The sequence below is a fragment of the Pezoporus wallicus genome, unplaced genomic scaffold (genome assembly GCF_028554395.1).
Source record: "Pezoporus wallicus isolate ANWC-B61680 ecotype Strahan unplaced genomic scaffold, APGP_CSIRO_Pwel_v1 contig_2871, whole genome shotgun sequence".
Classification (NCBI taxonomy): Eukaryota; Metazoa; Chordata; class Aves; order Psittaciformes; family Psittacidae; genus Pezoporus; species Pezoporus wallicus.
This window is the reverse complement of record NW_026640775.1, coordinates 4,943,998-4,971,860: the sequence shown is the minus strand read 5'-3', so window position 1 is coordinate 4,971,860 and position 27,863 is coordinate 4,943,998. Positions and strand designations below refer to the sequence as shown.

General features: G+C 37.7%; 1 protein-coding gene across 1 annotated transcript in view; it reads left to right on the top strand.

Moving 5' to 3' along the window:
* MYBPC1 (myosin binding protein C1) overlaps positions 1-27,863 on the top strand; it is a 76,911-nt gene that overhangs the window by 37,889 nt on the left and 11,159 nt on the right. The window contains exons 10-28 of the mRNA XM_057420604.1: positions 1,539-1,595; positions 5,058-5,224; positions 5,589-5,721; positions 7,242-7,366; positions 8,410-8,515; positions 8,819-8,985; positions 10,214-10,376; positions 11,823-11,929; positions 13,171-13,304; positions 13,845-14,001; positions 14,609-14,713; positions 15,312-15,500; positions 16,897-17,031; positions 20,504-20,572; positions 21,731-21,898; positions 22,381-22,469; positions 23,823-24,018; positions 24,794-24,933; positions 26,673-26,832. Coding sequence (XP_057276587.1) covers positions 1,539-1,595; positions 5,058-5,224; positions 5,589-5,721; positions 7,242-7,366; positions 8,410-8,515; positions 8,819-8,985; positions 10,214-10,376; positions 11,823-11,929; positions 13,171-13,304; positions 13,845-14,001; positions 14,609-14,713; positions 15,312-15,500; positions 16,897-17,031; positions 20,504-20,572; positions 21,731-21,898; positions 22,381-22,469; positions 23,823-24,018; positions 24,794-24,933; positions 26,673-26,832 — 2,567 coding nt within the window. The remainder of the gene's footprint in view (positions 1-1,538; positions 1,596-5,057; positions 5,225-5,588; positions 5,722-7,241; positions 7,367-8,409; positions 8,516-8,818; positions 8,986-10,213; positions 10,377-11,822; positions 11,930-13,170; positions 13,305-13,844; positions 14,002-14,608; positions 14,714-15,311; positions 15,501-16,896; positions 17,032-20,503; positions 20,573-21,730; positions 21,899-22,380; positions 22,470-23,822; positions 24,019-24,793; positions 24,934-26,672; positions 26,833-27,863) is intronic.

The following is a 27,863-nucleotide window of genomic DNA, read 5'->3' as shown; positions in this document are numbered from 1 at the left end:
TAGTGAGCAGAATGAATTTGATAACAACACATGTACAGTACATATGATATTATAGACTCTACTGTGAAATTACAGAATCGTTGCCTTAAGGGAATATGGGCTATTTAAGGCAATTAAACGGTTCTTTTTTTAGAGGTTTTTTAAATTTTATTTTCGTTCACTGAAATATTCTATTACGTCTCCTGAAAGCTGTCTGTGACAATATGAAAGTTCCTGGCCTCAGTCCTGTACTGACTGAAAACAGAGAGGAAATTCACACTGATTTCAAGGAGATAGGATCTGGCTTTATGTTATCATACAGTAAAAAATGGTGTCATAGGACCATCATTATGGGAAAACTACGAATAGTATATTGCAGAGGGTGTAAGATAAAGCATTGTGTCTCAAGTTTAGTTATCTATTCAAAATAGTAGAGATGTTTTTATATACTATTGAAAAAAATGTTTTACAAGGACAGAAATATTCAGAATGAAAATGTTTTACATTCATAGCATAAACACAGTTTGTTAATTTATGCATACAAGCAAAGCTGTGATTCAGAAGTAACTGCTTTTGTTTAGAGGGATTTGATTTAAAGAGTAAATGCAAAAGATATTACATTCAAGGTGCACTCCTTTCTTCAGCATACCTTAAAAAAACTGCGACACCCATTCTGCATAAGCGGATGAGGATATCTAAGTACTTTCTGATTATCAATGATTACCTTGCATGCAAAATCTGGGATGAAATACTGGCATCATTTGACCTAACATTTGCAGGACTTTGCCCTTTTAACAAATATTAAAGGCATTTCTTTTGTCTATATGTGCTTTATAATAAGGTATTACTTCTTAAGGTCACATTATAGAAAGAAATGCACCTTCACAGGACTGTGATTCTATCTGTAAAAAATGTATGATGTACTATTTCTTTGGTTTTTAACTGATTTCTACTTTCATTTAGAGAAAGGGTAAATCTTAAGTGTAATGCATCAGTATTTGTCACAGCTATGCATTGTTAAAAATACCAGCTAGCAATGCAAATCTTTGTTTTACTTTCAAAGAAAAAGATCAGCACAAACCCTTTGTTTTTATACACATACACTATGGAAGTGAGAAACAAAGCTCGTTGTGTTGACTAGTTTACATTCGTTACTGAAATCTAACACAAATCATGGCAAATTTATGTATGCAGTTACAAAAATTTGTCATCAAACTATAATAACAAGCAATACAAACATTTGTGTTATTTTTCACAAGTGCCCAAGGAAACATAATTTGTGTGAAAAAGGATACAAGTTTGTGTTGATTTATACAATTTGTGTGTCTGGACAGAGCCTTGGATGACATGGTCTAGTGTGAGATGTCACTGCCCATGGCAGGGGGGTTGGAACCTGATGACCATAAGGTCCTTTCCAACCCTAATCATTCTATGATTCTATGATTCTATATGAGACATATAGAGCGTTTGCAATGTGTGTTGTCTAGAGCGTTTGCAATGTGTGTTGTCTAAGTCTTATTGTATTAAACAAAGATCTGATCTTTTTCTATTAATAACAGCGGTGAAGGACAAGAAGATGCAGGAGAACTTGACTTTAGTGGTCTCCTGAAACGTAGGTGAGAACCAAGTGATGCAGTGAGCAGGTGTGGATTGCAAACCGTTAGGTTCGCACACAGAAAGAGTCAGGTGTAGCATTAATAACTTCTTAAAAATTATCTTACCTTTCTTTTTTTTTCAATGTTTCTAACTATCAGTCTCATAGTATGATCTGCAAATGTTTAATTAACTGTACCTTTAAGTGTGCAGAAAACAAACCTCAGATTTGAGTGCACTGGATAAAAAGTGAGCCACAACCTAAAGAGACCAATAACATTTCATTTACTTGCTATTTCTTTTGTGATTGCATGGAGGGTAGAGGGGGACAATTTCCTACACTGGGATGAGCAGTTCAGAAAATTGACTCTGGTGCAAGAGCAAAAAATGCAAGAGTTAAATTTATCTCTTTGTATACATCTTAATTTGGTTTTATAAGCATCCTGATACGTAAAAGCATATATCATGATTTCAAACCATAGAAATTGATATTACTTATTTAAAGCTTTCACTATGTGTACACAAATGTTCAGTGGTGTTTTATTCAACTTAAATGTTGGGACAGAGAAAAACTTGTGTGTGTGTTTCTCTGGTTTGCCTTGAAAATATGGTGTTATGATAGTTATGCCTCTATCTACCTCAGATCTCAAACACAGTTTAGTCTTTTAACAGGTTAAGACAAGATAGTTAATTTGTTATTTTTTAAAATTTATCACAGAAATTCTATATGCCACAGAAATCGATGGCAGCTGACCACAGAAAATTCAAAAAGGAACTAGAGCCTTTATCTCATCTACCACTAGTTACATGAAACGTTAACAATGGGCCAATGGGCTATCACAGTGAGGATAGTATTTAAGTAAATAAAGCAAAAAGGAAAGGCTGAAGGAATAAGTAGGCAGTGAAAAGATTGCCTGAACCAATTCACATCCACCAGGTCTTTGGTTTTTAATCTTCTCATCCCTAATTAGGATCTTCAGTTTGACTTTTTATCATACTAATACAACTTACCATGAGAGTTTTCCTGACTGCCTGTGGGGTGTAACAGAATGTTGCATGTAACAGGTCTTGGTGTTTTTGTGGAAAGAAAATTTAAGAGTCATTATCACTTCACTAATAAGTAACTCACACTTTTTGTAAGAAAAATACCGTATAGCGCTGTAAACATAGCATACCTATTGTGTGGTGAATGGGCAAAGCAAACTTTTAGTTTTTGAACACCATTATTTGATACTGGTCAAATTGGTTCATCACCTCCTTGTTCCAGGGACTGATATGCAACCTCATAATTCTGAGCTTAATTGAATAAGATTGCTAATTATATTAGGTAGTAATATCCATTTTTATAAAGCCAAATGCACATTTTCATTTCTTCAAAAGGCAATGTTGCAGGTATATTCCTTCTCTTTTTTTGTGCTTATATCAGCAAGGAAATAGATAGAACTTTTCACCTATGGTGCATAATACTTGAAACATGTTTTTTTTAAAAGACCTAAATGCATAGAATCTATATACTGCCTATTTTTAAATTTCGTGCTGGTCTTACAGGAAGACAAACCAGTTCTTATCCTAGTAAGCCACTCTGTAACTGGTTATGCTTCGTCAATGCAATGGATCAGTAACAGCATGAAATTCCAAAAGGCATAAGATCTCAAAAACACTGAAACATTTAGGTCCTTTTTTAAAAAAAGTACATTTTTCAATGAAATGCACATTTTTGGGGAAAAGATCTAAAAGTGATTTTGTGGAGAGGTAGGTCTGATAGGTCTGCTTAGGAAATATCAAGCATTATTTGCCCATTACACACAGCAGAAACAGCATTGTGGTCTCAAAACAAAGTTGGTTTGCTCTACTTGTTCTCCAGTTAGACAAGAGGAGAAAAGAATCTGGAATTACTTATTTCAAGATGGTTGAAAATCAGGATATTCTAACTGATCCTTATTCTCAGCTACTGCCCTCTTCAAAGGGGTACGTGATCCTGATTCCCATGGAGTGTACTCCTCCTTAGCATGGACAGGCGTTGCATGGCAAACAGCCAGACGTGGGAGAGGAGAATGACACCCCATGGGCTGTGTTGAATTTTATATATGTTTGCAAGCTGATCTTGACTTGCTGCCTTGCAGAAGGAATTCCACTGAAACACCAGTGTTTGCTACACAGTCACCCTCCAGAAAGCATAAGCACAGATAAAAGTAAAAGGAAAGAAACATAAAATTACATACCCGTAATTGTCTAACAGCAATTCTAAGATAACAATGTATTTCAAAGATTCCTCAGTGAGAAGCTTTTTTCTTTTTTAAAATAACACTGGAATATTACAAAAATTAATAAAACCTATGGATTAAAGAGCAAAGTGTTTTCCATAGTTTCTCATCCAGCAATGCAGAGATTCTCAGGGGCCCCCTGTGTTGTTTTTGTATACATTAAAGAAAATTCTCCATCTGGCTTGATAGAGCTCTGTTCTAGCAGCATCTTATCCCAAAGCTCAGCCATTTCTTATTTCTCAAATATTTATTTCCTTGCTCTGTTCTCACAAGTGCTGTCAAAGTAGATCAAATCAGAATGATCCTGGTCTGATCCTAATTAATTTACAGGAAAATGAAGTCTAGATTTCTGCTGCAATTCCTGGATTCTTGTAGCAATTCACTTTTTTTTCAGCTAAACTGTCAATCTCAGAAATTATCATTTTGTTTAGGATGCTTCCATTGTTCTCTCATTTAATGGCTGCCATTGTGAAAATAATTCTACTTCTCTTTATTGGTTGTCTTAGCTTGGAGTTGCAGGTAGTAAAATCGGTATTGAATCTTCTGTATAAAGATGATGCCTCACACAGGCCTCTGAAAACACTTCCTGCTCTTAAGACTGAGAAAAACATGGAAGTCAACAGATCCATCTTGCAAGTCCAAGCTGGTGTGGATTTCTCCAGTTCTTATCCATATGCCAACTTCAAGTAACTGAGAAGCACTGGTGTAACTACAGACCCAAATTCCTTTGGATTTCAATGTCCTTTCATTAGTCACCCCTAGTAGCGGCTACAGGGACTTAGGATTTGAAAGCATATTTATGTAATTATGAAATGTACAGATTAGACTCAGATATCAGTGATGCCATCATATATTGTTACTGATTCCATTCAAGTTACAACAGACAAAAGCTATTTAAGTGGGATTTACCCACATATTATTATAGTGCTGTTTTCACTGTTGTGTTTTGTTGGTTTTTTTTAATAATAATAAAGCAATATAAAAACTCATAACTGATTACACCAGAAAAGGCCAAATTCTACCTTGAAGAAGTATAAAGAAATGCATGAATGTCATTCTGAGCTATTCAACTCACATCAAATGAAATAAAAAAATATGATGGCAGCCTTCAAACTTTGATCAAAACGCTTCTAACCTTACTGTAGATCCCGCTTCACTTTTTTTATGGTGTGATAAAGCCTCACTAACTCTTCTCCCATACTTTTATCTTGCTACTATTAGGGAGGTTAAACAGCAAGAGGAAGAACCTGAGGTAGATGTGTGGGAGCTCCTGAAGAACGCTAATCCCAGTGAATATGAGAAGATTGCATTTCAGTATGGTATCACTGACCTGAGAGGCATGTTAAAGCGTCTGAAGCGCATGCGCAGGGAAGTGAAGAAGAGCGCAGGTATGGATAAGGCAGAATATTCTGATGTTCAGTAGTTAAAGGAGCATCCACCTTAAAAAACCAAACTTGCTTCATTCCCACATAAGGGGGCTTGCACACTACAACTCAAGCTTTATTACTGGAAGGAGATAAGCAGAGCTACTAGCTTGAAACTGGTCAGAATAGTCAGATCTGCATAGCTTTACAGTTATTCTAACGTTTCTAGAAAATGAATTGATTCATGTGGACTGGTTTAAGAATATAGAGACATAACATTGTGTGCATGTATTCTGACAGCTTTGATGAGATTTATGCAGTATCATTTCAGCATTCATATTCTTGTTATCTGATTTTCTTTTATAATAACACCTGTCTTCCACAACAGCTTTTGCCAAGGGTCTCGATCCTGCATATCAGGTGGACAAAGGAGGTAAAGTAAGGTTCATGGTAGAGCTCGCAGATCCAACAGTGGAACTCAAGTGGTATAAAAATGGCCAAGAAATACGACCAAGTGCAAAGTAAGTGGCTTTATTGTATGGAAGCAATAAAATGTGTACATATATATTTCCTTGACAGGTCTCTTTTCCCAGGTTGTACCAATTTTATTTCTGAATTTCATTATATGTGCAAAGTATGGTATACTGCTCATGACCCAGAGAAGTCTACTAAATGTTAATGTTAATGCTAAATGTTAATACAGATTATCTCCTTTGCCTCAAGTGAAAAGAATTAAAGATCCTCAACAAAAAAAAATATGAAGCCATCTCCTACTTGGTAGTTTTTAAAAAAATCGGGAAGCACTGTGAGTAAATAAATCACTTGTCCTCACTCCAATGTCTCAAAGGTCAGAATCTCTCTACAGTACTTGGGTTCTAAGACGAGAGATATTTAGTACAAGCTGCTTCATCATCTGTATCACCTTTATACTGGTTTATGCTCTTGCTTTATCTACAAGAAGTGTTTTTTCAGGTGCACACACTTGAGTACAGGTAGAACAATGGCTGGAAGATGAGCTCAGTCCCTAGTATGGGCACAGCCAGCTTTTACAGTCTGGTGCAGAAAATCCCATTCCACAGTCAGACACAGTTAGGAATGATGACGTGCAACCAGTAATGCACGACAATGTAATGTCTAAATGTTTCTCAGTAGCACAAAATCCTAGCACCTTTTTCCTCTCATCCTGTGAAAAAATAGAAATTAGCAAAAGCCCTCTTACAAAGAAGGGGCAGATTTCTTTCATTCAATTGCTTCAAAAGTCAGTGAAGGATTTGGATTAATATTCATAGTTGACAAAAAATGTATAATGATCGGGATACTTTTTCTTCAGCCCCTCTATCTGCTGTGAGCAGTTCAGAAGTGTCTTGCAGGCAGCTATATGGATACCTCTTCCAGTAGAAGGACCTGGATTGAATGTTCTGGTGTATTTCTACCAGGCTGCTGAAGCAGCTGTCAGATGCTAATGAGCTTTGGTCATTACAAAACCTGGAGCAGATCAAAATTGGTGACAGAAAGGTGAAAGGCTCCATATCCCATTACCGAAACCCCATATCCCATTACTGATCTCTTGTGCCATCTGGCCTACCCATAGTACTAACTTCTTAACTTCGGCTATTATTATGCTTCACAAAAATGTTAAGAGTGTTGGAATGAGGATGGTGTCCTGTTACTGGTTATTTTCATCTTCACTCATCTAGAGTTTCAGACTCCCTATTTTTTTATTTTATTTTTTTTTTCCACCCTTGAAGGCCTGCTCTTCTATTTTTTTTTTATTTATTTTTTCGTTTCACCTAAGCCTGGGATTTTCCAAAAAGCCAGAAACCAGAAGACGCTCGTTGTCTCTTTACACTATAACTCTTTTTGCCAAAAGCTGTTTGATAGTTCTGTTGATTCTTGAAAATTACTTCCCAGGACAATTTTTCCTGTTCTTTGTAGAATACAATATTCCCACCTCTAATAATCCCTAAAGTGTTTTCTGCATAAAACAAAAGAGGCCCAGCAGTTTTGCTAATTTACTTTTGCTGCATTCCTGTTTAAACAGATACATTTTTGAGCACAAGGGTAACCAGAGAATTTTATTCATCAATAATTGTACGATGGCAGACGATGCTCGCTATTATGTAACAGCTGGTGATGAGAAATGCTCCACAGAACTCTTTGTGAGAGGTAACTATGTCAGCTTGCTCCTATTTCACCTGCTGTAACTTGTGGTGGCTTTTTTGGCTGCAACAGAAATTAACAGGGGTGACCTTGTTCAGTAGATTTATATATTTGCATTAGCAGCTCTTAGGATCACTGAGCATTTCTGTGATCCCTGGCCATAGCTTTCCTCATCCTATATTTAGTGGAAACCCTGAAATGGGACTATGGTTGATTTCATACTGTGCATTGGGATCTAGTAAGGCTGTAGTCTCCATAGTTTTAAAGCCATTTTGGAGAATAGCTTGTCATAGTGTTGGCTTTCCCTAACACCACACTTAAGTACCTGATCATGCTGACACTCTGGTCCAACTGATCTGTTTCAAGTACCCTCAGATTAGGCTCTCTAGCAGTTAGTTTTCATTCCATCTGCACAGATTTAAGGAAAGACTCTAGCAAAACTATGAATAGATGGCCATTTCTTCACCCTTCCTACAGTGTTGACAGTCTTATTATTCATACCACAACAAAACAAAGAGAAAAGCCAAACTTAGAGTGTGAGAAAAAAAAAATCCTCAAATATTTCAGAAAACAATTCAAGATAACAAATTACTTTGCCCCTATAAATATCATAGGATAACTGTTGTACAATCTCTTGTTAGTAAATAGACTTGAGTTTTGATAGCAGGAATGGATTAAACCAATAAGGTCACAGCATTATGTCATCAGGGGCTATATGCATAATGGGCTATAGGACCTAATGAAAATACAGCTTTATGAGAGGGTCCTATGGGAGACAAGTGGGAAATGTCAGCTTCTCTTGATTTGTTTGGACAAACTATCAATAAAACAGGATGCAAGGCAGGAATTAACCTGAACAAATGTTATTTTTTTATTTGTCATTTTTCCTACTCACATCTTCACAAGGAATGACTTTTCAAAAGCAGAAGTGCGCTGAGACTAATATTAGAATTTTAAACTCGTATTGTCTTCTATAGCATGATATTGAAAAGCTCTTTCACTTAGTTTTCTCTCTCAGATTGTAATTGAGCAATTTACTCTTTCCAAAGATCCTCCAATTTTGGTGACCAAAGGTCTGGAGGATACCAGTACCTATGTTGGTGAACGAGTAGAACTGAGCTGTGAAGTGTCTGAGGAAAATGCAAATGTGAAATGGTAAGCCACACTTTGAACTGATACTGTTTTATTCAGAATAAACCCCAGAATATTTGAATTGTTGGCAAAAATGGGGACAGCTTTCTCTATACCAGTAAACCTGAGAATTAAGTAAATCTCAAGAAAACTTTGTTAAAAAATGTATCAACAGCAAAACTATCCTTACAAATTCATGGATGAGTTTGTTTAACATTTTCTTGTGCCTTAAGTCTTATAAAGTTTTCTCTGGAATTTTCAGTCTACGGGAGTCTTATTTGCACAGGAATTCTATTGGAAAAATAATCATTATTTGTTTTCCATTAGGTTTAGAAATGGTGTAGAACTTAGCGATGATCCTCACTCTCGGTATCGAATCAAGGTTGAGGGCAAAAAACACACTTTGGTCATAGAGGAAGCTGCGAAAAATGACAATGCAACTTACTCAGTAATGACAACTGGAGGCCAATCAGAAGCTAAGCTTTCAGTTGATTGTAAGTATCATCCATCTTGCTCTTAAGTTCATATGTCAAAGCCTTTTCCTGGGGCTTTAAAGGGAGAATTAACTTGATACCAGTATTTCTGCTGCCAATCTCCAGAACAGTAACTTTCGTTTAGACTTTGCAGTAACAGGCAATGAACTAGTCCTGGTCCTGGTTGAAAATGTTCTGTAACACCATTAAGATGGAAAACCAAGCTATCCCTCCAAATATATAATAGGTCAACAAAGTGAAATCTTCAAGCAAAGTAGCCACCTTCCTTTAATCCTTTCAGATTTTCACAGGAAAGCCAAATCATGGCTTTTTAATCAAAATTAGACAAAAAAAAAGTATGTTGGAAAAAATAAGCAGTTCTGTAACTGGGAATACTGTTCAAAAGCATCAGTGTCACTTGGCCTGAACTCACAGGCCCAAACACATGACTATGTAGCTTCCTTAGAATTGTTTGTGCAATATCTTTTTTAAATGCCTGTGTTTTTTAGCTAAATGTATGTGTCCATCCTCTAAAGTTATTATATGTAAACAGACGCTGTTTTGTAATACTATGTTTTGACTTTTTTTGGTAATACTGTTTTGACTTTTTTTGTACAAATTGGCATCCTAAGCACAGCCAAATCATGCTGTTCTGTTAGCAAATTAGTATCAATGAGTGTATGTGAAGTTAAGCTTACTGGCCAGTCAGCTTTTTCTACTAGCCTGACAGAACAGATTGATAACTACAGTCCCCACTTGTGGTGAAAGACTTTGGTAAGTCTCCAGAGTATCTCAAATCAGCTGGGAGAACTATGAGAGCAGCTAGGAAACTGTTAGATGACAGGAAACGTGGGTTGTAACCTTTCTAGTGCATAGGTCTGGGGACACAGGTCTTTCACCTCTTGAAAGTTTCTTACTGGACTCTGGTGGATAGGAACACCCTACCTCCAGCAACTAAAGACCAGAGAGGGGACAGCACTAAAGTTATGCTCCTGGGCTTAGTTCTTCTACTAGAAATACTCATGGAGTTTCACCAGTAAGGACATGGGTATTTTGGATCACCCTACAGCATCAGGCTATATGAAAAGAGGTTAATTTATGTAGCTTACATAAATTGACTTGAGAACTTTAATATTGGAGGTATTTTTCTGATTTCAAGACTATTGTGATGGCTAGTAGCTGCTCTGTGACAGAACCATGAGCTATTGTTTGATATTAGCACTAATATCTCTGCTTCTGTTTTCCTAAGTGAGACCACTGAAGATATCACTTGCACTTGAAGACCAGACTGTGAGGCTTGGACAGGAAATCCACCTGAAGTGTGAGATATCTGAGAACGTGGAAGGAAAATGGTACAAAAATGGTCAACTGGTTGAAGCTAGTGATCGTGTAAAGCTTTATCACAAAGGAAGGTAAGCCTGTTGTGTATTGACTTGACTTTGATGTAACGATACTGTAGAGATGTGCCAATATGTGTGCTAGTTCACTGAAAATTATCTGGTAACCAAGCCTCTCCTCTGTCCCTCAAACATATTTGTTTTTATCATCATGAAAGCCATGTCTCCTTGCCTCCTGTCATTGTGTGTCTTTTGGCTGTGGAGGACAATCATCAAATCCTTGATCCACCTAAGATAAAGCTGTTAATTTTTCTTGACATTGCTGTTGCTGCTAGCACATAGCTTTTAAAAGGTTTTCTGATAGATTATGTTTATGTCAACTCAGAACATGTATCTCTGTAAAGTATTTGGAGATATCAGATCCCTTTGCATTTCTAATCCATCCTTTTTTATGGAAAAAAAAACTCATGGAAAGTTTGTCAGTTTAGAGAAAAACAAGCAAACAACAAACAAAGGAAACAACCAAAACTAATCAATCAAAAAACAACAACTAAAACAAAACCAAAAAAAACACCCCAAACCAAACAAAAATCTCCTACTTCTAATGATATCTCCTTCACTTCAGTTTAGCAGACCATTCGTACAACTGGGAAATGCCCTTGTAAGGATCATCTCCCTTCTATCAGTTTAATGCCATTTCCCCTCATATGATCATCATATGCCCTTTTAAAAAGTCGCTCTCAGATTTCTTGTAGGTACTCTTTAGGTACTGGAAGCTTCACTAAAGTCTCCCAAAGCTTTCTCTTTTTCAGACTCAACAATCTCAACTTTCTCAGCCTGTCCTAATAGGAGAGGTGCTCCAGCCCTCCATTCCTCAACAGGCTGTAAAACGTTTGCATAGACTCCCTAATGCTCTCTCAGTTGTAGTAAGGGACATAAGCTGAATATACTCCCCACAACCCACATAGGCCCATAGGGCAAGGTGAGGGAAAAAGGAGCAAGAAGGGAACAGAGCTTAGCACATCAGGTCATAGGAGAGCAAAAATATCATCATATTGGAAATCACGGTTAAGCAGTAAGAGCAGTATATGCTTTGCTCACCCATTTCTTTATTCTGGCAAACAAATAGTATATTGGATCCTATCAAAGATTGCTAACAAGTCAGAATATTCCCACAATGGGATCACCTAAAGATTTCTTCTTGAATAACCAACTTACAATTTAATGGCAGCAGCATAAAATCCCTGTGTCAGAGATTGCACTCCTGTATTTTTTTAGCTCTGTGTTCGAACAAAAAAATATTAAAATTGCTTACATTATTTGGTGGTTGTCTCAATAATGTTTTGTACAAATCACACAGTATTTAATCAGCTAAAACACCACTAAGCAGCCAGCAAACGATTTTTAGACAGTAATTTTACACACTTGCACAGATCTCCTAAGCTTTTTACAGATTTTATCTCATAGCTTCAAAGTCTTCAAAAATAATTTAGACCGCTTTTTTTTTCCACCTTTTTACAGAATCCACAGATTTGTTATAGCAAGTGCTGCTGTTGATGATGAGGGTGAATACATGTTTGTACCAGATGCCTACAATATTAATATTCCATGCAAAGTACATGTTGTGGGTAAGTACTTGGCACAATGACTTGGATACAACATCTCTTTCTCTGACCTTTAGAAATTAAAGGCAGTGTGAAATATCCTTGATTACAATCAGCTTGTTTCCTCTGAGCAGGCATCCACCAGAGAAAACCAACCTGCTGCTTTTGCAAAGTTCAAGTGAGTTAGTCAGAGTGCTATGCCTGTGCTCAAGACCTGCTCACAGTTTACAAGCCTAGGGGAGCTAATGAGGAAGGCTTATTGATGCTGAATTCCTAAACCTAAACCACTATTAAAAGTCTGTGTTGCTATCCTCTTTTCAGATATACAGTGTTGTCTTCTTTGAAGAATTGGCTTGCTAACATTGTGAAATGTGATTTAGTTTGATAAAAGAGTAGTAGAATAGGTACATATTTGCCTATTCCCTAAATACATTAACTGATTCCCTAAATACATTAACTGATATCTAGAGAGCACAATGCTTCTGGCCAGCTTTTCTTCACTCAGCAAAACAGAAGGCTTGTTAATATTCCCAGTCTTCTGAACAAAAATTAAACAAAGCATTGACACTTCCCAAGACAACACCTCACTGGCTTTTAACTGGAATCAGCAACTTGGAAGTCAAAAGGAGAGCAGTATAAATGATCAAAGTTTTAGCAAATATGTTCTGTAATTGAAGCTGAAAGAAATGGGATATCCGTGTTAAAAAAAAACATTGGCAGCATTTATAGAGAACGAAGAAGGAAGGGGTACTTGAGGTGTATGTCTACTTCCAATAGATATACCTTCCAATTAAATAAAAGGGTAAGAGGGTATTCATCAGTTGTTCCCTGTACACATGGGGTACAAAAATGTGACCACTTAATTTTCAGAAAAAGGATTTTAACTGTAAGAACAGTGATGTCAGAAGCATGGTAAAAAGTGCTGTAGAAAGCCTGCAATGGAAATTCTTAAGAACCACTTAGAGGAAACATCTCTCAGAAGTTACCTGAATACTCATCATTCTGCCCCAGGAAGATAGATTTACTGTTTTCAATGGTTTTACTACTCCAAAATGTCTATGGTAGCATGATTTATTTTTCATCAGACAATTACTTTGTTAAAAGAAATTTTCTTCACAAATTTTCTTCCACACAAAAAATCAGTTGACTAATAATACCAGGAAAATACATAGAGCATGTTTCTCTATGTTGCAGACCTTTCCCAAGTCAGTGAGCTCTCAGACTGGCAGTCACACAGCAAATTTGGACAATCTCTCCTTTTTCAGATCCTCCTAAACTCCACCTGGATGGTCTTGGGGAAAATAACACTGTGACAGTAGTGGCAGGAAGCAAACTAAGACTTGAGATCCCTATCACTGGTGAGCCAACTCCAAAAGTCGTGTGGAGTAGAGGAGACAAGGTACATTGTCATTATAGATGTTTCTTTAGCTTAACAAGGGGCCTTTTCCTTAAAAAAAAAAAACCTTTGTCCTTGTGAAGACATTGCATTAATGGCAGAAAACAAGGAGGACATGCAAAAACTCTTCTCACTCAAAAACGAAGGGTAAGATGGATAAATATTCAGTATTTTGGGGCTCTTTTTGAGGAAAGGCTGACATTAATGAAGGAAAAGATATGAGTTTGCTATAAATAAATTGTAAAGGAGAGGGACGTATGAGATGCAGGTGAAACCTAGTGAAAACTTACCAAATGGCTACCTCTACTGTACATATTGCCCAGTTACCATATTTTAAAGTTATTTATTTGTCCCTCAGTTATTATTTTCATTTTTGTGATCATTAGGTGGCTGAAATTTGGAGCTTTTAGAGTGTTTTTTCTTACTGGTGTTTCAGCTTTTTTGATGAAGTGTCCTGTGCTGCATTTGGATTTGGATGTTTGAGTGCTTTGATTCTTCAACCCAGAAAATAAATTTTTTCCCTCTGCTTCTTTTGATTCCTAGGGGATCACAGACAGTGGAAGAATACGGGCAGAAACATACCCAGACAGCAGCTGTCTGGTCATTGATGCAGCTGAGAGGGAAGATTCAGGTCCTTTCAGAATAACATTAAAAAATGAGGCTGGAGAAGACACAGCTCTAATCAACATTAAAGTGGTTGGTAAGTCGTGTGAAATAGTGCACATGAGCCATGTCTTTTATCACAACCCTTTTCAATATACGCATCTTGGAGAATGCTACTTTTCCGCACCCCAATCAGAGACAGATTCTTCTTCCTCTGTTTAAGGGGATTCTGTAAATGCTGTCCTCCCTAGCAACCAAATTGTTGTAGATTCTCAGGAAACTTCAATTTCCCTGTTTGTCCCCATTTTCAGATGTGAAATTGAGGTGAAAGGATATTTTACTGAAGGACACAGGAGCTTAGCATGGGATTTAAGCAGGAGTTAATTATCACCCCCCTGACATCTCATGTTGCAAGGGCAGCTGCCTCAGGATGTCCTTAACACTCCTTAACACTCTCCATTCTTCATGTGGCTGTGGGTTCTGTCTTATCACACATCCTCAAGTGCCTCTTGAGAGTCCTGAGTGTGCTGAAGAGCTTTGCATTTATCTGTTCCTAACTACCTGACAGGATCCACAAAGACCTTCTTCCTCTCCTCATTTGGAACTCCTGCTGCACCTCAAAAATATTCATTTTTTATTCAACCTATGCAAAAGAATGAAAAAATATTTCATTAATTAATTAATATTTACTTTGTGTACAACAGATGTACCTGATCCTCCTCAGGCACCAAACGTGACTGAGGTGGGTGAAGACTGGTGTGTTATGACCTGGGAACCTCCAGCAAATGATGGTGGATCACCCATCTTAGGTACGTACTTTTCTTCTTTTTGTGGTGATGTTTTAATATAGACAAAAGAAACATATCCCAGATAATGGTTGATTATCCAGTTGCAGGAATGTTCTACCCAATCTTCAACTTACCATATACTTGTTTTTCTAATGGTTCGAGGTTTGTCATTTTGCATGTTGTCCCATTATCAATCCCACTCGTTGAAAGACAACCTTTTATACTACCAAACTTTGAACAGTTAGTCTGTTTGAATGGTAGCAGGAATTTCAGAAACAATTTACTGAGTAAATTGTAGTATATGCTAATACACTGAACTGAGAGGAAAGTCAAAGGGACCCTGAGGCCAGCAGAATCAGGCCCTTTTCCCTGTGAGCTACATACAGTGGTGCTGTAAGCGAAGTCCAAAATAAACTCATGCATGTCTGTGAAAGCCAAGCAAACAGGTGAGTATCAGACAGCTTGCAATGGGTAAAACTTAACTATAAACCATTCTACAGCTAGAAGGGCATGTTGAGGTTTATCCTGAAAATATGGCAATGGGCAGTCAGAAAATAGACCACTCACTACTGAGATTTATGCCACCACTCACTATAATAAAATTTTGTTTGGTCAATAGGATATTTCATTGAAAGGAAAAAGAAACAAAGCTCCAGGTGGATGAGGTTGAATTTTGAATTGATAAAAGAAACAACTTTTGAGCCAAAGAAGATGATTGAAGGTGTTGCTTATGAGGTCCGTGTATTTGCTGTTAATGCAATAGGCATTTCCAAACCAAGTATGCCTTCCAAGTCCTTTGTTCCTTTGGGTAAGTAATCAAAAACACAGAAATAAACATGCATTTAGAAAGTTACCATTAATACATTATTACAGTCATCTAATTATATAACTGTAGTTCTTGTTGCACTTGTGTTGCTCAGGTCTTTATCAGGTGATGCCAAAACTATATGTCTATCCCTGAAGGATTTATACTCTTTTATAAACAAGAAACAAAGACGTATAGACAGAAAAAAGGTGAACTAAAATAAAACAGTGACTTGCTGTTGGTGAGCCTGATACGATCAATACTATGGCCAATATGTTTTAAGGACCAGAACTAATAGTTCCATGTTCTTGTGCATCTATCTTAGGTACCTCTTGAGAGAATAGCATGAAGCTATTGCCAGTCAAACTGACAGTTCAGAGAATTGATAAGGATGATGGATTATAATCTTTGCTGTTTTGTGTGTCTTTCTCCTCTGCAAATTCCATCAGGCACTGCCTTTTGGCCAAAACATGATCAGAACTGACCAGAAGTCTGAAGATCATTATTTGCAGGCTGTTCTGTATGAAAATGAGACTTCTTTCATGTTTCAGTACTTGTTTTGCTGTTACATAATAGCTTGACATTTAAAATATACAAGCATTCACAAATAATCCATATATTTCCATTAAAATCCCCACATGCATGCAATCTGTCATAAAGATAGAAAGCTATGGAAGAAGTAAGTGAATTTGCATAATACTGTAATAAATGATGAGACACATTTGAATAGCTCCTAATTTCTCTCTCTGCCTCATGGATATCCATTAGTTGAAGTAGAGGCTTTTTTCCCAAAAAGGTATCACATATTTTCTATATCCAGATTAGGCTAGATCATATTTTATACTATTCTACGTGTCATCTTACTGCTTTATATTAATGTAACAGCTATAGGGCCTTGCCATTCACCTAGTGACAGACTGATTTGGTGGCCTTTTCATATAAAGAAACATTATCTAACTATTGTGATAACCACAAACCCCTGTAAAAGAAAGGTGTCTTGTTCTGTAGGCCAGCAAAGGTTCCCACTTTGCTCAGTGGCACCCCCACAATGCAGAGGAGAAGGAAGATGGAACTTGCTCTCCTCTTGCCAGAAGACACCTGCATTCGTAGAATATACTACTCACAACTTCTCTGCTCTGCTTTCCACCCCTCTGTCCTTCTCATTCCTCAGCAGGAGGAATTTAACTCTGGGTCAGGCTGTGAGAAGATACGGGATGAGATACCTGCTTCTTCTAGTTTGGTCCTAATTGGGAAATATGTGGCAGGCGTGACTGGAAATGCCTCTTAGGCAGGATATAGCCTGTCACCTATGATGCTTAATTAGAGGAATACACACCATAAGCATAAACTTAACTGTAACACGTTTTTCTGCCTTCTCCCCTCTGCCTGCTTGCTTCAGCTGTTACTAGCCCACCAACTCTCCTGGCAGTGGACGGAGTGACTGATACCTCAGTTACAATGAAATGGAGGCCACCAGACCATATTGGAGCAGCAGGTTTAGACGGCTATGTTGTAGAGTACTGCTTTGAAGGAAGTAAGTGACAATGACTGTGGTATGTTACTCACAGTGTAAGTAGGTGAGACTTTCTCCATTTTTTTCTCTACAGGTATTAGATGCTTTCACTTTAAGGCAGAAACTAATCAGTCAGAAAACTTCAAGAGCAGGGGTTTCACAGGCTTTGTTTGGTTTGTATTCCAGGTCCCACCCACTGATTGCAGTTCAACACATCTTACATTTGATCTGAAATACAAATCAAAAGCCATATAATCTATTGTAGTCTACCAAGCACTGTATGAATAACTTTCCTCTTTTTTGACCTGAATGAAGTCAATGCAGTAAAGAGTGGATGGATGAATGGATAGGAAATGTGTGGTCCCAAATATGTGCAGCTTGGCTGGGTTTTAGGGACAGTCGATCCTCAGTGTTGTAATCCCTATCCTGACTACTACTAATTGGCTACTTCAAGTGCCAGTTCCCAATACTGAGGACAGAGAGCCTCTCCAATAGCTGACTGTAGAAGTTTCCTGGGCATGCAGAGTTCATGTATTGATTTTGAATTTCTCCAGTGTTTCAGTGTAGTTAGTTTCAAGATCTTTAACTATGTCCATCTAGGACATAAATCTATACAAAACTGAAGGAGTAAGAGAAAGACATAAGAGAGATGTAAGAGAATAAACTTATGAAGGAATAGGGAAACCTTACACAAGGAATATAGGGAAATATAATTTATATCTTACAACTAAAAGTCATTGGTGGTCAAGCAGCAGAAACTCAGTGTTTTCCAGCAGATTTTCTTCTAAACTGGCATCAAACGAAGCCTATTTACAAAAATTAAAACCCACCAACACCTGGGTAAGTATCAAAGAGCTTGAAGTGGTATGCACAATACCCAGCATCTGCAGGCAAACGCTCATCAGTGGGACTCCAGCATTGTTGTATTTGGATGAAAGCAACATAGTTATCTTCAGCTCTGCTCGCTGTTCCTCTTAACTGCACTGTAAATCAAGTGATGTGTTGGACACCTTTCTTCATAAAGGCATTTATTTCAACAAAATCTTTTCATGACTGCAGTCTGCAGCCTGGAGACAAGAGGTAGATGGCAGAACTTGTCGTTCACACTGTGACGTGTTTTAAGCTCAGACAATCCAGGAAAACAGTAGTTCACAAAAGTGGTCAGACCCGACAGGAGCAGAGTTCCCTTGCCTCTCTCAGATGAGTGGGAGAGGGGGTGAAGAAGAACCACTGGCTTTTCTCAGGAGCACTCAGCATCTTGTAGTATTGAGCTGAATATCCGTAAGGAGCAGGAACAGACTGCAAGAAGCTCAGAGGTCTGGAGAAGATTACCTGAAGGCAGACAACAGCTGGAATGGTAGGAAAGGTTTTCCTTGTATACTGGGAGGGAGCTGTGGGAACAGCTCAGAATGAGTAAGCATGCAGTCTTACATCAAGATGCAGCATTCCAATAATGTCTCCATTGGACAGGCAAGATGTATGGGAATATAAAGGGGGATGTCAATGTGAGGACCTCGGTGTATGCTGTATGTTATGCTCTGTTTAGCACGGGTAGGATAGTGGGGGAAAAGCTAAAAGTGCTATATATATACACTAGTGAAAACTAGGGTTTTAGAGGAATCTTCCAACTTTGTCCTTTAAAGACTGTTACTCAGAAGATGATTGTATACTTTTTGAATGGAACAAATTCTTTACTCTCTTCTTTTTTTTCAGATAGGTTTTAAACCTATGAAGATACAACAAAATGGCAGTGAAGTCTGTCATTTTATTGTTACCCACCTCAGTTAAAATACAATGGGTACAATGTATTTTACATAGCTTTCTGAGTGTTTATGTATATCTATATATGCCTCCTATATATGCATATACATCTATATATACAAAATTGACACTATTTATGTATATATGTTATGAAAATGGTTAGGAAGAAGCAATCTTAGTAGAAAATACCAATTAAGATGCTTTATTGGAATATACATCCTTTTCTTTGTGTTCAGTCCTGTTTTTATTTCTTGCGATATCATAGTGCCTCCTTTTCTCAGTCCTTTCAGTGCCTGTTCTGCCTCAAACTAATTTATTCTATAATTTTTCATAACTCTCCTTAATTTCAAGGTACTTTTAATGGCTGTCTATATTCATTCTGTTGTTCTTTTCTTTTAGTTATCTGTTTGTAAACTCATTTGGTTTTACCTTCTCCATTCCTTTATCATTGTCACTGGAGTAGTTTTAAAGAAGCCTTTTTTGAGGCTTCCTTATCATAGCAATCATTAGGAGAAATCACAAGATGAAAATAGGAAGACTATATATAAATATATATATAACTATAATTTCGAAGAATCGTGTACCATGACCATTGGTTTGGCTTCACAAAAATTGGTGTTTCCCTTTAGTCTGAACCTCATAACTTGATCAACATGGTGTACTCTTGGACTTCCTTAGCTATGGTAGGACCTTTAACAGCTCTGTGTGTATTACTGAACTGGAGTTTCATCATGAGCGTCTGGATTTTGCATTGTATAGGTGTGAATAATGCGACCAGAGAACTCCCAGCTAGTTTACAACATTTGACTTGAACCTCTTCCTGTGGTGATGTGTAGTAGACCAAATCTTGTTGACACTGGAGAAGTCAGTTCCAAGTAAAGTATGTTTTCAATTGGTTCTTGTGTGAAGTTTCAAAGGTAGCCTGAGGAGCTTGGCCACAGTTTTCCCTAAGACACTGTGTTTATCTGCCTTTAAAGGGCCATTGTATCTGCAGATGATCTGTTTTCCTAGCTAGTAAATAAGCATTGGGAGACAGTTGGCTGAGATCTTTGCCAGTGTTCCCATCCAGGACCATCTATGTATAGATACTAGAATAGTATTTTTATTATCCTGAAAACAGTTAAGGGCAAGATTCCAGAAAATCCAGGACAGTAAGAGCTTTGTCCAGGAAATAAAGCCTTACTGGTTATATCGTATCTGTCATCATCCATGGTTTTAGCCTTCTTTACTTTTCTTTCTATGTTGCCTTAGTTAAATGTGTTCTCTTCCTCTGTTTCCCCAAGGTTTTTTCCAAGACTTCCCTTCTTTCTATCTCTCTTACTCAGAACTCTTCTCTGAATTTCTTCGCTCTTCTATGATGTGTTCTCTTCTCCTTGTACCTTTTGTCCCATCATCATTTTGTTTCATTTCTCTCTTCCAAGTGTTCCTTTTGTCTTCTCCTTTTCATCTTTCCAGGGCTGTGATCAGGCCCAAAGGAAAAAAACTCAACACAAACAACTTTATCTCCTCCTTTTCCTTTTTGCTTTAGCTTTCCTGTGAGCATCCCTCATAACTGTTCTTTGATCTAGATGCCTTCCTCCCATCTCTTTCCTCCCTGCAGTCTCCCTAAATACAGGACCTCTATATCTTAAAAGCCCAGCATCTATCTTTGCATACTTACTAACAGGAATTGCTAACCACTGACAAAATGCTCCATCTGTGTGAAAGTGGGTGTCTCTGATTAATTTTAAAGATGGATTCTCACAAGGTATATCGACAGATCTGTCTGAGGAATTGTTGGAGCCACCTTTTAATGTGGAAGGTAAAGTATTCAACAAAGGATATAAGTCTTCTTTAATGAAAGAAAAAAAATCTCTTCATAGAAGTAAAGTTAAATTTCTGAGAGGGAATACCTGGGGCAACAGCTTATAACGAATTAGCTACTGTCCATGCTGCAAGGGGGGAGGGGGAGGTGCTTAGGAAACAGACATTGATTCCAATCCTCTTCTGTTAGAAGCTGAAAGAAACAGCTTAAAGGAGAACTTAATTCCTAAAAGTAAGACATAGAGTTAAGAAAATGTACCCCAGTATTGTGCTCTAAGTCTGCGGGGCTCTCTAGTTTATAATAGTTCTCTTGTCTTCTGTGCCAATTTTATAATGCTGTCTTTACATAATTGTTGTGTATTGATACTGACTTGCTACTGACTCCAAATGTCAAGGTACCTGCAGTGATAAAGCAGTCTATGTTTGGAGGACAGGTTGGAAAAGAAAATATTGCTTGTAACTGGAGCTTTTCTGAAAGACTGAACTGCTGTGATCACTCTATGTGATCTGCCTGCGGGCAGGATAAAAACAATCCAAGAATGCTGTGATAAAGTGAATAATTCGAACAGAGCACTCATTATTTAAATGCATTTTAAATGCCTTTAAATGAGGGCAGATGACATTTCATTGCAATTTGTAAATATTCTGTGCTTCTCTCATCTCTGGACTCTCAGTAGTACTTTCAAGGGTATTCAGTACTGATTGAAAGTAACTGTGGAACTCGTTTCTCTCCGAGGAAACTGTTACAGGAATGATGAGTGCTTTTGGAAATATACTCATGTCCCCCTTGTTTCTATCAGCTGAATTTAAAAAATAATCAGTTTTCTCTCCGGTATAATTAATTGATAGACACATTCTAAAAACATTTATTTATCTAAATATATAATCAGCAGAAACCCTTTAAGGTTTGAAACATTCTTCCTACATATGAAAGTGCATCAATATCATGTTATAGCATAATAATAAACATAAAGTAGGAGTATTCATTAGAATATAATGAATATATATAATTTAAAATACAATAGATAGCATAATAAAATATATACATTTATATGTATATGTTACTGTTCTCTAATTTTCCTCATCTGTGCAATGGATGCATTTATAATTCCCTATTCTTTCGATTCGTCCTCCCGTCCTCTTTTCCCTAAACTAGCTGATGAATGGATCGTGGCTAACCCGGAGCTGACAGACAAAACGAAATTTACTATCAATGGCCTGCCAACTGGCTCAAAAATCCTTGTGAGAGTAAAAGCTGTGAATGCTGCTGGTGAAAGTGAGCCTAGGTACCACCCACAGCCTATTTTAGTCAAGGAAGTGATAGGTAAGATCCTCCTGCCTACGCTCATCCACAAATACACTCTGCTTCCATACTTAGCTCTGTCTTTTTAAGGCTAATACTTACTGGAAACGGGTGATATGGCTTTACAGAGCCACCGTGTGCGGGCTAGAAATCATGAAATCATCTTTAAAGAAAATCATAGTTCTGTCTGTTTATTTCTAAGATTTTATTGCTCAGGCTTCCAAGGCTTTTTTTTGTTTGTTTGTTTTTTTTTTTTCCTGCAAAACTTGAACTTGATGCTGGTTTTTTTTAAGTTGTGCTAAGCTTCTCACCTATTCTGACCACCATGGTATTTGTTGTTACAAAACCCGACAGTGTGTAACACTGTGGGACCAAGAGATCTAAGATACCTTACTCAGTGGTCTCTTCTGGGAGTTGCAGGCCACAGACTCTTCTATTTGTACTGATGGCCACCAGTTAGAGCAAAAGATAAATGTCAATCACAAGCTCTTGGCTTTTTTCAGAACCTCCAAAGATTCGTCTACCAAGACACTTAAAGCAAACCTATACTCGAAGAGTTGGAGAAACTGTGAATCTTGTTATTCCTTTCCAGGTAAGAACTCAAAACACTGGTGAGAAAATACTCTTTTTCTTTTACTGCTGCTTTTCAATAGATTTTAAGTTAACTTTGATAGGACAGTGAATTAAGGTCTGCAGATGTGGAAGCACACTGAAGTACACAGGTGCTTGAAAGCTTTTATGCTGACATCCCAAAGAAATTATGTTAAATCTATTAATTAATCTGGTAACTAGCTTAGACAGACTGATTTGTCACCTGTCATCCAAAGGACACTCACAGCAGATATTACATGTAAGCTAATTGCAAGTACATTGCAAAATGGTTACCCTGGCAGTAGTTAGATACGACATCAAGAGCGGGACCATAGTATTTAATCATTTTCTGGTCATGAGCGAGGTAAAAGGAGGAGTTTCATTGTCTCCTACAGAAACTGCAACTTTCAAATTCTTGAAAACACAGCTATAATATTACTATTTCTAAGGATATAGCACATTTTTCCATAGCATTGTGTTCACCTTCATCCCCATATGTTTTACAACAGTGACAGCCTATCTACCTGCAGGGTCCTTATTCTTGTGAGTACAAGAATTACAGAATTCATTTCTATTGCATGTGTGCACACCTAAAGATACCGGGTGAGCATAATCTGGCTTCTACAAGGCTGTTAAAAGCCTAATAAAAGCTTGATCAGCAATGCACTGCAAGATACACTGCTCTTGAGAAATTAAAGGAATGTTGTATGGTTATTCTCTAAGATAAGGCATTCAAAAAGGTGTGGGATTACCCTTTCTGGAGGCAAAAATTGTTTGCCTCTGGAAGGCAAATTCCACAGTAAAGCAGGTGGAATTCACTCTGATGTAAGTATCTAAATTGGGCATGACTAGGCCCACAAAAATGTCACACAAGAGATGTCAATCCAGCCTACCTAACAACTATTCCAACTGCTCTTTGCAATGAAAGAAAAGAGTTTGGGATGCCTAGACATTTGGCCCACTTCTTTTATCTTTCACTGGCAGTGTAGAGAACGTAGGCTCTTCCAGAGAGTAAAATGCTTTGGTTTGCACTTTCTGCATTTTTCTCCTTTTTCTTTTAGAAAATTGGAAATTCATTGTCAAATTTATCCATAAAGTTGGTTGTCCAATTTAGCCATAATATGAAAATATTTTCAGTCTCCTGAAGGGAAAAAACAGAAAGGAAAGAAAGCTGAATTGTAGGTGAATTAATATAATTGCAACTCAAATGTCACATGATTTAAAAAAGAATTCTCTGTTTCTTTCAGGATGTTTTTTATTTCCTGTGTGGAAAAAATGGGAAATAAATCAATTTTTTCTCCACCCCCTTTTCTCTCCCAAAATCGTATACAATTTTTTTCCTGGCTTCTTACAGGGAAGACCAAGGGCAAAAGTATCATGGGAGAAAAATGGTTCTCCAATCGATAAGAACCAAATCAACATCCGCAACACTGAAAACGACACCATCATCTTTATCCGAAAGGCAGAAAGGTGCCACTCTGGAGAATATGACATGAAAGTGGAAGTAGAGAATTTGGTGGACAAAGCTACAATAGATATTCAGATAGTTGGTAAGTTTTGAGAAACAGAAATAAGTGCATGCCAGAGAAGCAGACTCCAGCCATTCCAAGGCTATAGGAAAACAGAGGAATCCCAAAGAACATCTTTCTTTACAGTGATAACTCTCCAAGTCCAATTATTTGGATATTGGTTCGTGGTCTCTAACTAAACCTCCCTACGCAATGGCTGGTGTTTGTTGGAATATGTCAGTCTCTTTTTTCCCCACTGTTACGCTTTTCATGCTCTTGTCTATTCAGGATGCAGGATTTTTCCCACTGCATGGCATCTATACACAGAAATGGTAGTATGTTCATAGTAACTTTGCCATACATGTAATGTGGAAGAAATCCTAAGTGTTGGAAGTACATGGAAGTAGGAAATACAGACAAGAAAACATATCTACTTTCCATTTTTACCAATCTATTTCCTTACATAATAGGCAAAACTGGTAGCACAGCCTTTATAATAATTGTCCAGCTTTGCCTTTTATGAATACGTCTTCCACTGGTTTTAATTTTTCCAAAATATCATGTTCCTACACAACAAAAGAGCATATGCCCATTATAAACTGTGCTCTCCAAGTGGTCAAGCTAAGTTTTCCATTATCTTGACATATCTTACCTTTGAAAAGTTTTCTTTTGCAGCCTCAGCTTTCTTTTGACATTGTTTTTGGCATATCTGTGTTTTAAGAGACAGAGAAATCAAACTAAGTGGAAGACATGTAGGAAAGAGACACATAGGGAAAGCAAAGAGTGGGAAATGTCAGCTGCTACATTTTCCTTACAGATCGGCCAGGCCCACCAGAGATTGTAACTATTGATGATGTCTGGGGAGAGAACGTAAATTTGTCATGGAAGCCACCAAAAGATGATGGCAATGCTGCCATTACTGGCTACACTATTCAAAAAGCAGATAAGAAGAGTATGGTAAGTAATAAGGAGTTGTTTAAAAGGCTGATGCACTCATAAATTCTCCCTTTTAAAAATAAAACCCTTGCATGCGTAAAATGATGTAGGTGGACAAAGCATTGATTAGTCAATGTTCAGAAAATCTGCAAGGCATCTCTAAAAATCCTAAGACACTCTTGTTCACTGTACCTAAACCCTAGAAATGGGAGTTTTCAGGTGATGCCAAAAAGGAGGATTAAAAAGGAAAGAAGAGGTGGATCCGAGGGAAGTAATTCTGGTTTGTTTTTTCTTTTTTCCTTTTTCTCAGCAGAGAAAATGAAAGCCCAAAATACTAATTCTGAAATCAATAGGCTGCTACTAGAATCAAAACATAGTTCTGTTTTTTTTTTAAACTTGTAATGTCACATTGTGTAACTCATTGCCACTCCTTACTACCCATAGCAAAATGATATATATAAAATTCATAAACTGCTTTGAAATTTACAGATGAAAAGTGCAATATAGAGAAGTTCATTATTTTCATTAAACTAACCTTAGCTTTACAGTTCCTTAACACACTAGCTAGATTCCTACATTTGATACTTACTGCAAATTTAAACACGGGATATTTAGGACAATGTTTTGGAAGCTGCCTTACCTAAAGGAATCTTTTTGCCATAGGCCCATCCCTTTAATACATTGATCTGCTTCATGGTCTGATCAATTTATTCTTCTTATGTCACTATTTCCCTTCCCACCCTTCATTTTTTCTTTTTCTTCAGACTGTAAGAAGACATGTTCCCTGTACAGTGTCCAGAACAATGACGTCCCTTATCTAAATTACTGTGTTAAGGAGAAAGCCGCAACAGCAGTGTCAAGGGTTCAGTGTGTCATGGATCATTCTGGTCATAGTTTCTCCACATTCTTTGTGGTGGTGAATTTTGCAATTCTGGTGCAGTTGGTCTTCTACAGAAAACTGTTTTCCCAAAGGGCACTTTGGCTCTTAAAGATGACCAAATATCAATGCAAACTGTGGCATGGGGAACTCAGCACAGGTTCATCTTTAGGGAAGCAAGAAAACTGTATTGGACGTAGTAAAGCAAAGCAAAAAACACTGCTGTGGTCATATTGCACTTTATATGAATTCCATTTTTAGCATTAACTTCTTTCATCTCTCTTTGTTATTTAGGTATTGTGTACTAGCATAGAATTCACATGTCCTGTTTACTGCTGCAAGACTAAAGCGCTAAAACCTACCTCCCCATCTGAGCCTTTAGATATCAGAGGACCACATGCATAAAATTACATTTCTCACTAATATGCAACCTGTGGAACAGGGGGCACATTGATGCATTGGTCTCTTGTGAGTACATGTTACAGCAGACAAGTACATGCTGCTACTTTTCTGCTCCAGCCTGCAGGTTTCTTGTCTGCAGCTGTACCTTCTGCCAGCAGCACAGACTATGAAGAATGAAGGAGCCTGCCTTGTTTCATGTAGTACAACCTTTGTATTACTGGATTTCCTAAAACAAGCCCTCCCAGCTAACAGCATGCAACAGTTCAGTAGATGGTACTTTCCATTCAGCCTTCACTGCTCAGCAGTGAATGTTATATGGTCATTATCACTCATTTCATTAATTATTGTTAGCTGCACTATTCTAGTATTCATTAACATTCCCAAAGAAAAATCTTACTCAGTGATTCTACCAGACAGCAGTTAATGGCTTAGAGATACACGGCAGTGGGGAAAGCTTACTCTCTGGTTTTGTATCCTTCAGGAATGGTTCACGGTAATGGAGCACTACCACCGCACCAGTGCCACCATTAATGAGCTCATCATAGGAAATGAGTATTACTTCCGCGTCTTCGCTGAGAACATGTGCGGCCTCAGTGAGGATGCAACAATGACCAAAGAGAGCGCTTTGATTGCAAAGGATGGTTAGCTAATTATCCATTCCTTGTCAAAAGGGAAGGGGTGTGTTTAGAGGCTGGAAAGTGATTAGAGGTAAAGCTCATGTCCCTAAATCATTCCAATGCATTCCTAGCCCTAAGCCCACGTACAAGTAACAGTCTGGCATTTCATATTAGGACTTCTTGCTTTGTCACATAGCTCATACTTGGAGTTTCTTTTAATCAAGAGTGGGACATTTTTCCCATGTTCTGACATTTCCTATAATCCTGGATCTCAGACTTGCGTCACTTCTGGCAGATCTAAGTCAATAAGAGCTGGAAGAGGAGTAAAGCAGCTGTTCTGTTAGAACTGGAGTGTCACTGCCTCCCAGTGAAGACTTGGCATCAGCCATTGCAAGTGCTCCTGTCCATTTCAGGCAGGATCCAACAGATAAGCATAACCCCTGCTTCACATCTCTTGCAGGTGGAGCTGGAGAGGTTCTGAGTCTGCTGTCAGAAATCCTGACATTTCAGAAACTGTCAGTTTGATATGGTACTGTAAACTTTAAATAAATAAACCAGAAAATAGCTGCCCCTTTATGGAAGGGAAATTCTACAAACAGGTGGTTTAAAGGAAGAAAATCAAACCAGATCACCTGAATTTGTCTGAAAGGAAAGAACACGTGACTGCCACGATGCAGAAGACAGACAACTTGTACAACCCACCCTAAGCTGCACTGAAGTCAGTATGAGAGCTTGGATCAGGTTTAACAATACCTATGCACAGGAATAGATCACAGTCTGTCCAGCTGTTTTAAATGTCAGCTTCGTTTGTGGGTGAAAGTGATTTATTGATGATAACCTCAATTGCAGAGCAGGGATAAAGTGGCAGTAAGAAACTAGGTTTTACTACCATGTCTTCCTTGTACAAAAACTACATCCATTCAGGTATCTGTATTGTTACTGCACTGTATGAAGCAGAAAGAAAATGGATTTTAAGATACAGTGCTAGTTTGTAATCAGAGCAAACTGTGAAAATTGGCAATAGAGTGAACAAGGCTTGACAAGACAGGCATCCT